Source organism: Morone saxatilis, unplaced genomic scaffold (genome assembly GCF_004916995.1).
Source record: "Morone saxatilis isolate NCDOM2014 unplaced genomic scaffold, NCSU_SB_2.0 Contig20, whole genome shotgun sequence".
Taxonomy (NCBI): Eukaryota; Metazoa; Chordata; class Actinopteri; family Moronidae; genus Morone; species Morone saxatilis.
In genome coordinates, this window is record NW_023339763.1 from 10,484,880 (window position 1) to 10,495,425 (window position 10,546).

Here is a 10,546-nt window from a genome sequence, read left to right on the forward strand (position 1 = left end):
TAAAGATATTTACAATATAAATTACCACAATTCACAGAAGAGTAGTCTATCTAAACATCCAGGCCTAGTATCACTTGTATTTTTTATTTGTTACTGATATTTCATGTGTTATTTCCCTTAGTGTCTCTTCTGTTACTTTGTTTTGGTTTCTGTAGCACTTTGAGATTTTCTTATGAAAAGTGCTTTACAAATATAATTTATTATTATTAGTAGTAGTAGTATGGACAACAATCCCTATCAAACTACTAAAAAGTGCACTCCCAAACAACCAAACTAGCTCGACCTCCCAGGCGTTGAATGGGACAGGCTGTACTGCGCATGCCCGCTCCATCCTCCCCAGTGTTGGGGTAATGGCTGCGAGGTGAGATGAGCGGATCGGCCGCATCTTCTGAGTGTGAGGCGCTTCCATCGAGAGGACCGTTAACTCGGGCGGTGCCGAGTTAAAATGGTCGATATCCGACCCGAAAAGCACCCCGAAACCATTGTACATATTGCGAACATCGTCCTTCAAGTGTAAGCTTCTCCTTTTCTTCTTTTTATTTCTTCTTCCTAAAAGTCTTGGCCGGACGCCATAGCTAAGCCAGGCTACAGTTGGGATTTAGTGGCTTTGTTTTAATCTAACTTAACGCTATCTGCGGGTATCTGAACGCATGTGTAACGCTGGGGTCTTAACGTTGCGGTGTTAATACCAGGCTGTTTGCTTTTACCCCCCCTCTTCTTCTTCTTGTTGTTGTTGTTGTTGTTGTGGTGTTGAAAGTGAGCTCAGTTGTTGACAGTAGCTAACTAGCAGCGACGCTAGCTGAGCCTGTGTTGGCTCTGTGCCTGCTGCTCGATGCAGCTCATCACCTCCACACTGCACGTACACTCCGACACAGACCTGAGCCGTCCATTTGGGGTGTGCGTGTGCGTTCATTTGACTACATTATATGCGAAGTGTTGCAGTGTTTTACGGCGGAGCTAACAGTTTTTGTTTTTTTCTCTTTCTCTCTTCCGTCGAGACTGAGAGGGGTTACTACAGTTCATGGCGAGCCGTACCAGAGTCGATGCAGCACTCACTCATCCGTAACGTGTGTAGTGCCGGTGTTTCAGTCAGCCAGTTATTGTATAAATACACGCATTTTAGGTTAGGTCCGACCCCACCGCGGCCTGTAGCTGTTAATGGATTACGACAGATACAAATACAGAGGTAATGTTAGACGGCCGCGTTATATAAGCGAAGTGATCTCTCTCTCTCTCTCTCTGGTCGGTGATAGTCGTGGTGAATTCAGTTATGTAACTTATCAGGGTCCTGTCCCGGGCTGCAGGGGTATTAATGGATGGAAACTCTGGATTGGCACCTTTTTTTTGTTTGTTTTCTTCCTGTTTTTGTGTTTTTGAAGTAGTCTGGAGCATTATAGAGAGATTGGGGAAACTTGTCTCTTAAGTCACATGGGAAGCTTGAGGTGGCGTGATCAAACTTTATTCTGCGACTACGAATAGTTTCAATCTGCTGGTGAGGTTTTTTTTCGGTACAAACGCTGCTAACAGGACTGGAAATGGCCGTGTCTCCTTATCTACATTCCAGTTCAGAAAACAGCCATGGTTAGCAACGAGTTATTGGAGGTCTTCAACAAGACTAGACAGGTTTGTTATGGGCAGTTTTAACGCGGAAGTTGCAGTAGACTCAGTTATTTCGATGCATGAACCTCTTTCCATTTGTTTTGACACTGTAATGTAATTTAAAAAGGGATAAAATAGAAATGCTATACAATAAACTACTGTGCATGCTGCTGTTGTTAATGTTGTTGATGATCCCAGCGCAATAAGTAGATTGTAAAAGTGGTCTAAGTGCAAAATGAATGTAATTAAACAAGATGTAGGCTTATTGAACTGTGCCAGAAGTTAAGGAAAATGTGATTATAGTCCATAAGTCCAATCAGTGAGTCCAGTTCCAGCTCAGCAGCCGCCCAGTCCACTGATCAGTTCATGCTGTTTTATACTGTGAGAGAAATGTTAGCCGTCAGACTTTGTTACACGATACATGCCAAGTATGTACATGTACTATGATTAGTAAAGACATTTGATTCATATAAACCTCGATCCGTTTTGTAAATAAATGTTTTCTCAGTGAAATTTCCCAAAATATACTTGATATTTAGATTTATGATATAAAATGTTACATACTGCCTGACACCGCCTCCCACTAAAGTGTTGTATAAAAGAAAGTAAGTAAATGTACAACTAAATGTACACTGTACATATAAACAGAACAGTGTGTGAAAAACTGAGGAAGCATATACGTGAATAAGCACATTTTGCAAGCCTCGCTTATCTGGCCTGACGTTGAGTTGCACCTGCGTTAAAACACCTGAGAGTGTTACTATGTGGTTTATTTTCACAGTTGCTTGTGCAGTGCTCACGTTAAAGTGGAGTTGGTCAGTGTGAGGAAAGAAAACAGAAAGGCCTACATCCCCTTGTGTACTCTAGTCTAGATTGATTATTGACAGAGTTAACTATGCAAATCATAGTTGTGGGTGAACCAGTTCTTCACATTGCCACTTCTTGGGCTAACATGGCTTTGTGTAAGAAAGTGTACTGTAATCTCACTTTTGGAACTGGAACAACCTTGGGGTTTTCCCATTGAATCTCAGCAGTTAAGTCTTACTCCAGACGAGCTGTTTTTCCAGGGTTGTGTTTCCAGTATCCCCAAATCCCCGAAAAAAGCAGGACATTTCGCAACACACGCAGGCTGCACATGCAGTGTGTCCTGGCTGCTAAAAAAAAACAGTGCATCAAAATATTGTTGCCTCCTTCACTCCGAATGACAACCTGTGAAATTGAGAGGAGCGAGATGAAGAAGCACTCTTCCCATTCACCATTTCTGCTAACTGCACCAAGAGCTTTCAAGTGTGGCTTTTTTTTTTTTTAGATTCCTTGATTTCTTGACCTCATCCTCTGTAATTGCTTCTTATCTCCCCTGCATCCTATTAAATTTCCATCTTCTGTGTGCATTCTCTCTCTCTCTCTCTGCAGTACGCCCACTGTTAACATCCCGTCTTAGTGGTCAGTTCTGCCTGCCGGTCAGAGATTAAGCTGAGGCCATGGCAGTGAAGGACCGCGTAGAGGCGGTGCTCAATGTGGGTCTGCGTGTTCCCAGCATCATGCTACTGGATGTCCTGTACCGCTGGGACGTCAGCTCCTTCTTCCAGAAGATCCAGCGTTCCAGCCTCTCCAACAACCCCCTGTTTCAGTACAAATACCTGGCACTCTACCTGCACTACGTAGGTCAGTGTTGGTGTCTCTTCCTCTCTCCCACACACACACACACACACACACAAACACACACAGACAGAAACAGTCTGCTCCAGAAAAAAATGCATTCTTCTTGCATTTACATTTCTTAGAGGATGACTGTAAAGCAAACACATTATATAAATGCCCTGCGCTGTTTGCACTACACAGCATTTTACACGTTTGATAATGAACACATGTATAAAGAGCTGTAGCCGTTGACATATCAGTGTTATCAGTTATGTTATCATGACCTGCTGTAGGTGTTTTGTTTGAGCTATTTAACTGGGCTATCAGCTAAAGTGGCTCCTGTTAGGCTAGCTTTATCAGTTGGCCAGGTTCCACGAGTCACAGTGTTACTTCTCTTAGTTGGATTTGCATGATTTTCTTCTCTTCTATTTTTCATTCAGCAATGTCACCCCTCTATACCTAACCGTCAGCCTCAAAGTGCTCACACAGTAGCATTAATGAGGCTGCGCTTTCTAGTGATTTCGGGACAGTTGGGGGCCATTGTTTGGCACGAAAACAAGTGGGGTTTGGCCAAAACTATCTGGTTTACCCAGTGGTAAAATAACAAAGAGGGATGCTGCCTGAAACCGGTTTTCCTCTTCCAGTCGTGTTTTTTTGCCCCAGCAGTGGCATTCTGGCAGGGTGAGTCAGCTGTACCGGTCAGAATTGATGTGAGACCAGTGTCAAGTTGTAGGTAGCTCTGTCAAACAGAAATAAGTGATTCAGCTGGAGCAAGAAAACTAAAACATAACACACAAAAAAGCTTTTCTGAGAGTCTCCAACTCCAACTTTTCCCTCAATGTTGCTTTAACAAATTCCACCTGCCAGTAAAAAGCTTCAGTAGAAGAGAGTAATGTTAGTGGGGCTTCACACGGTCCCCCCAAATACCTTCTAGTCGGAAGAACTGCTAGTGAAGTAGGGTCGTTGCGGCAGAGGAGTTTCCTCGGCGGTGCTTTAGGGTGGCTCAACAGCTCGTATGCAGTATTACTGCTATTTTTTGCTTTTGCAAATTAAAGTACAGCGGTACAGTAAGGTGGTACAACGGGATAAAGTCGCCAGTTAGTTCACAGTTGAAAGTCTGCAGTTAACAGGGTAACTCATTAAAACGACACGCTGGCGAGTCACAGGACCCAAAATCACAGCTGGTACAAATTGGGATAATAAGTGGACCAGTTTGTATTTTCTATTACAAGACTGCTGGTGTTTCTTGTCGGAAGTTTTTCCAGAGTGAGGCGAAGGCTGTGTGACTTTTTCTTGTGTTTTATTGTAATCCTGGACTGTGAATTGAGGGATACCGAGTAGCACTGTGTCTTAGACAGCACGTCTTCAGCCTAGTCGCTCTAGGATGCTTTTCCTTCTTGGTTGGTTGGAAGGTAGTGAAGTGATTAACTCTAAAACATTACCCCAATGCAGCGAATGTGACTTTAAGAACACTCTTCCTTGCTATGGCTGTGGATTGAACTTAAACTGGATGGTTGCCAGTTTTGTAACAAGTCTTTTCTACTTATATGTCGATTAGCGAATATGTTAACAAGTGTATTGTTAGTCTTTCTCAACTGCTGTGTATCATGTGATTCAAGTAATGACACATCCTTTTAACAGGTGTTATTCATTTGCAAAAGGTCTTTGCTGCATGGGGAGCCAGTCAGTGGTATTTTCAGTGACACAGAAGCACTGAAAGACAGTAGCAGTGACGTTGACACTGCAAAGTCTCATGGTCAGACTGTGAGGTAGCTAAAAGCAAACAGCTAGCTGAAATCACAGAAAAGCACAGTCGTGAGTTTTCTGTGTGTGTTTTTAATATGTCTGTGTTTGTGACTGCGTGCTGTCAGACTTGGCTGCAGCTGGTTAATGAGCCAATAGGCTTGGTATGTGCTGATGAGCGTGGTGGGTGGACAGACAGAATAGAAGGGGGAGAGAGAGAGAGGCAGTAAAACGAAAGTAACTGTTGCTATGCACTGTGGACTTTTTTGGGCTGTTTTAGGTAGTGAACTGTTGTACAATAAGCCAGGCGGCAGCTGTGACTATTTGATTGTCAAAAATAGCCTACAATTATATAAGAAACATCTGTCACACACATACACACACAAGTATATTGCTTTTGTTCTTTGCAAACAATTTGCATGTATTGATTCTGTTTTTGTTGATGGTCTCATACTGGTTGTTTGTGTGTGACTACCTTACAGGATACATCCTGAGCTTGGTACTTCTGACTCTGCCTCGTCAGCACCTGGTTAAACTCTACCTGTATGTCCTTACGGCCCTTCTGCTGTTTGCTGGTCACCAAGTCTCAAGGTACACAGTAATCATCTTTATCATATACATACATCCACTAGCTATCCCATGTTCTGTTACTCTAGTGAGTGTCTTAAATGATATTGTGTATTATGATATTTATTGTATATTGTTTCTTATTTCTGAATCGAATGTATACTTAAAACATAAAAGTATGGGTGGTTGTATCAAACACACAACATTCATTTAAGCCATAGTGAGCATTCACTGTACAATATAATGTGCTGTATCTTTTTCAATGCATTTACCCACACAATATATCCATAGCTAGCTGTGAGTTTTCCTTGTGCTAGTTCAGGTGAATGGCTAGCTTTGTGTTGAGCCATAGGTCAGTGGTTTATAATCAGCCACAATAGATTTCCCTGTAAATTGAGCATTTTGACCTCTTTTTGTCAGGGATTATGTCCGCAGTGAACTGGAGTCTGGCTATGAAGGACCTGTCTACCTGGAACCTCTCTCCATGAACAGATTCACCACTGCACTCATAGGTATAATATTACAATGATTATAATGAAGACACACTTGTATAGTATACATGACAAGGCATGAATGCAGCATGCCCAAACCCAAACATAGGCAGGTGGATGCAGTTCAGCCGCTCCTGTCTGAGCTCACAGGATACTCTTCCTCTTTGTATCTCCTGCTTCCACTTATCTTTGTGAACCAAGGTACTACATTTCAACTCAAGTCTCTGTGACAGCAAGAATTCATCCTCCTTAAGAAAGGCACTTAACTCCTACCAGAGTTGCAGCTCTGTAACATTTCTGTGTCGCAATCTTTCTGTAGAGTGGGTGGAAGAAAAAGATCAGCATCCGTAGCGGGCTAATAGAGTATTGCTTAAAATCTCTTGGCTTTATTAAAAACAATGCCCTAAGGTCCCTTTAATGTTACTGATAACCAACTACCCCTGCTACTATGAAAGGTAGTCTGCATCGAACTGGAAAATGTTACTAGTTGCTCTGTTTCTGGGTCCATTGGACCTGGTTTCATCTTACTGGAGAGTAGATGTGGAGTCTCTTGCGCTATAAATAGACTTGAGTGCTGATTTCACTGCACAGTGAAAGCCTGAGAAAGTGAAAATAACATGGTTACAGTGACAAAGATATACTGCTGTAGAGGGGGAGATTAAAGCTACTAAATATGAAAGTGGACTCACAAAATAATTTCTTTCTTTCTGAATGTTTGTTTGGCTTTTGTAGCTGACAAATTGTCACCACTTTGGGACAGATCAAAACATTTTCAGACGACTCTTTTATTTCAGGTCTCAACTAGACACATTTACAGACATGCATCTGCAAAAGCAGTTCCAAAACCACATTTGCAACAGTGCACACATCTTCATGTGTGTACATCTGTGCTTGTGTACGTGTGTATGTGCATGTTCTCTCACGTTCATCTTATTTCCTCTTCTTTCAGGTCAGCTAGTGGTGTGTACGCTATGTTCCTGTGTGATGCAGACTAAGCGGATTTGGCTTTTCTCTGCTCACCTCCTCCCTCTGGTGGCCCGACTGTGTCTGGTCCCGCTGGAGACCATCGTCTTCATCAATAAGTTCTCCATGATCTTCACAGGCCTGGAGGTCATTTACTTCCTGGCTTCTAACTTGTTGGTACCATACAACCTGGCCAAGACTGCCTACAGGGAGCTGGCTCAGGTAATGTTGCAATTACAGGATTTCGGCTATAGTGGTCCTGTGAGATTACCTCATGTGATATTAATGTCACTCTGAGTTTTGTTCCAATTACCTCCATCTCTTCTCTTCTCCACCTCTGCGTCTCTCTCTCTCGCTCTGTCTCTCTGTCTGTCTGTCCCTCAGGTGGTGGAAGTGTACGGGCTGCTAGCTTTGGGAATGTCTCTATGGAACCAGCTGGTCCTTCCAGTTCTTTTCATGTGTTTCTGGCTACTGCTGTTTGCTTTGCAAATCTATTCCTACTTCAGCACCAGAGACCAGCCTACCTCAAGAGAGAGGCTCCTTTTCCTGTTTCTTACCAGGTACCATGGCACTGGTCAGACTTCCTAGATTGTTCATCTCTTTATAATGTGCTTTGTATATTTATTGCCTCATATATTTTGTGGGGCATAGGCCCTGTACTAAACTACTGTTTAACTAAACTGGGATGGAGATAAACATGGGTATAATTTCTTCAGGCTTCATGATAGTGGATGTGATTATTTAAGATAAATACAGAAACACACAGTACAATAGCAGTAAATGTCATATTACCAGTAACTGTGAACATACCCTGTCTTGGACTGGCCAACTGACATTACCTTTCATTGTATTTCTGCAGATAGAATGACGATGCTAAAACTCCTGGCAGCACGACTTAGCGCATGACCTGTACCAGTGTTTAGCTATTGATTGAACCTCTCTCAGATTATAGGAGCCAGATCAGCACATTATATCTTCTGGTGTGATCCAGTTAGCTGAAACAGCAGTTTGATTTTCAGAATTTATGTTGAGCAAATAATCATATACTAGCTATCCTTTACTCTGCTCTTACATTCTCTTCCTCTCTCCCTGTCCTCAGTATTGCAGAATGTTGTAGTACACCATACTCCCTGCTGGGTCTGGTTTTCACCGTCTCCTTCATTGCTCTGGGAGTTCTCACACTCTGCAAGTTCTACCTTCAAGGCTACAGGGCCTTTATGAATGACAACACCATGCACAGGTCAGTCAGTGCGTCTGTCTGTCTGTCTGTCTATGTGTGTGCGTTTGCGTGTGTGGTTGGGGGTGTCTGGCGGTATGTGGCTATACTTTTAATCACTTTGCATGTTTGTCTCCTCTCTCTCTACGCAGGGGGATGACAGAAGGGATCACTCTGCTGATCCTCGCTGTCCAGACTGGCCTCATCGAGCTTCAGGTCATCCACCGAGCCTTCCTCCTCTCCATCATCCTCTTCATTGTTGTTGCTTCCATCCTGCAGTCCATGCTGGAGATAGCTGATCCAATAGTCCTGGCCCTGGGAGCTTCCAGAGACAAGTAAGATACATTTACACACATCTTGTATTTTATTTATTTTTGTTTAAGTTGTAATTTTTTTTTTCTGAAACTGGATTTCTGCTTAGATGTTCAACTTTCAGTGTTTTTTGGCATTGTGCCAAAGGTAAAGACTAGTGGACATATTTGTTTATTTTTATCTCAGAAGGCAGCTAATGCTTTGGTACGTAAGCAAAATGTCCATGTTGGTACAGATGAAGCTAAACGTGTTCTCTTCCCTCGTCTCCTCTGTCCTTTTTAGGAGTCTGTGGAAACACTTCAGAGCGGTGTCTCTGTGCCTGTTTCTGCTGATCTTTCCAGCCTACATGGCCTATATGATCTGCCAGTTCTTCCACATGGACTTCTGGCTTCTCATCATCATCTCCTCCTCCATCCTCACCTCACTGCAGGTAACACTCAAGCATATTCAGTAGCAGCTCACACACACACCCACATATACACAGCATGCACATACAGTGCCTATAAAAAGACTCCTGTTTTTTCCACTGTGCCTGAAAAGCCTTAAGCATCTATACTTCGTGATTAATTATTTAACTGAATTGCATCAAAATGCTAAGACATGCTCCGCTATCACCCCGCAGGTCCTCGGTACTCTGCTGATCTACATTCTCTTCATGGTGGAGGAGTTTCGTAAGGCTCCAGTAGAAAATATGGATGAAGTTATCTACTGTGTCAATGGGACCTACAGATTGCTGGAGTTCCTGGTGAGTGTCACACATGCACACACAATGTACAGTATCATGAGGGAGTGTAAATGTTATCGCTACCTAACTGTTGCTGGTTTTGTCCCCTGCCAGGTTGCGGTGTGTGTGGTGTGCTATGGCGTGTCAGAGACGGTATTTGGGGAGTGGAGTGTGATGGGAAGCACCATCATCCTGGTCCACTCATACTATAACGTCTGGCTCAGAGCCCAGCTGGGCTGGCAGAGCTTCCTGCTCAGGAGAGATGCTGTAAACAAGATCAAAAGCCTCCCAACGGCTAGCAACACACAGCTGGAACAGTACAACGACATCTGTGCTATCTGCTACCAGGTATGAGCTGGTTTTGTGTTTTTGTGTTTAATCTAAAGAGAGTACATGGCCAAGAATTAATTTCAGGCTCCTGGTTAAAGCCATGCTAAAGTGAATTTGATACATGTTAACGTTGGCCTAAGTGGTTTTGAAACGAATGAAATGTCAAAAGGAAACATAACAAAACAGCCTGTGTGTGTATTTTTGCTTATTCCTTCCAGGACATGAACAGCGCTGTGATCACTCCATGCAGTCATTTCTTCCACGCTGGCTGTCTGAAGAAATGGCTTTATGTCCAGGAGACATGCCCCCTCTGTCACTCGCAACTCAAGAGCCAATCACCAACCACCGCTGTCCCCAACCAAGACGCCCCTGCAGCCAATCAAAGCCCTGCAGGGCAGGACGAAGCCGCTTCCAGTAAGAATCAGAAAGATGGCGCACTTCCAGATGATGGGAAGGAGAAGGGAACAGGAGAGCAGGAGGGAGATAATGGACCTGTCATGTCAGCTGGAGAAACCTCCTCCTCCTCCTCTGGTGTACCCTCTGGTGTACCCTCTGCTCCTCAGCACCTGGTCAAGACTTCATCATCATCTTCTTCTTCTGATCCTTCCCCACTTGTGACTGAATCTAAGAACCAGTCGCCCTTAGATCATCCCTCGTCTTCTTCCTCTTCCTCTGACGCATTGGACATGCTCCCCACCTCCTCCATCTCCCACTCATCCTCACAGGCACTGGCTCAGGCAGAGATGACCCCTGCTGAACCAGAGCCTGCCCCTCAGCTAAACCCAGGCTTCCTATTGGACAGCCAGGACTCATCTACTGCTCCATCATCGCAGCCTGTCCAGCCCACTTCCCCTTCTGAGGAACAGTGTCCTCCATGCAGCCTCTGAGCTCCATCGTAACACCCAGCATACATGCATGCACATAGAAACTAGAGACGTTCCGATACCATTTTTTCCCTCC

General features: G+C 43.8%; 1 protein-coding gene across 2 annotated transcripts; it reads left to right on the forward strand.

Moving 5' to 3' along the window:
• Window positions 1-344: 344 nt before the first annotated feature.
• On the forward strand, window positions 345-10,546 carry LOC118331669 (RING finger protein 145-like; the record flags this gene model as incomplete). 2 transcript variants are annotated; one of them, XM_035666736.1, is given in 12 exon segments in its annotated part: window positions 345-513; window positions 3,013-3,264; window positions 5,466-5,574; window positions 5,971-6,062; window positions 6,991-7,226; window positions 7,389-7,564; window positions 8,104-8,244; window positions 8,373-8,555; window positions 8,815-8,962; window positions 9,155-9,277; window positions 9,371-9,604; window positions 9,805-10,546. In XM_035666736.1, coding segments are annotated over 11 exon segments (2,295 nt in total). In that variant the 5' UTR covers window positions 345-513; window positions 3,013-3,080.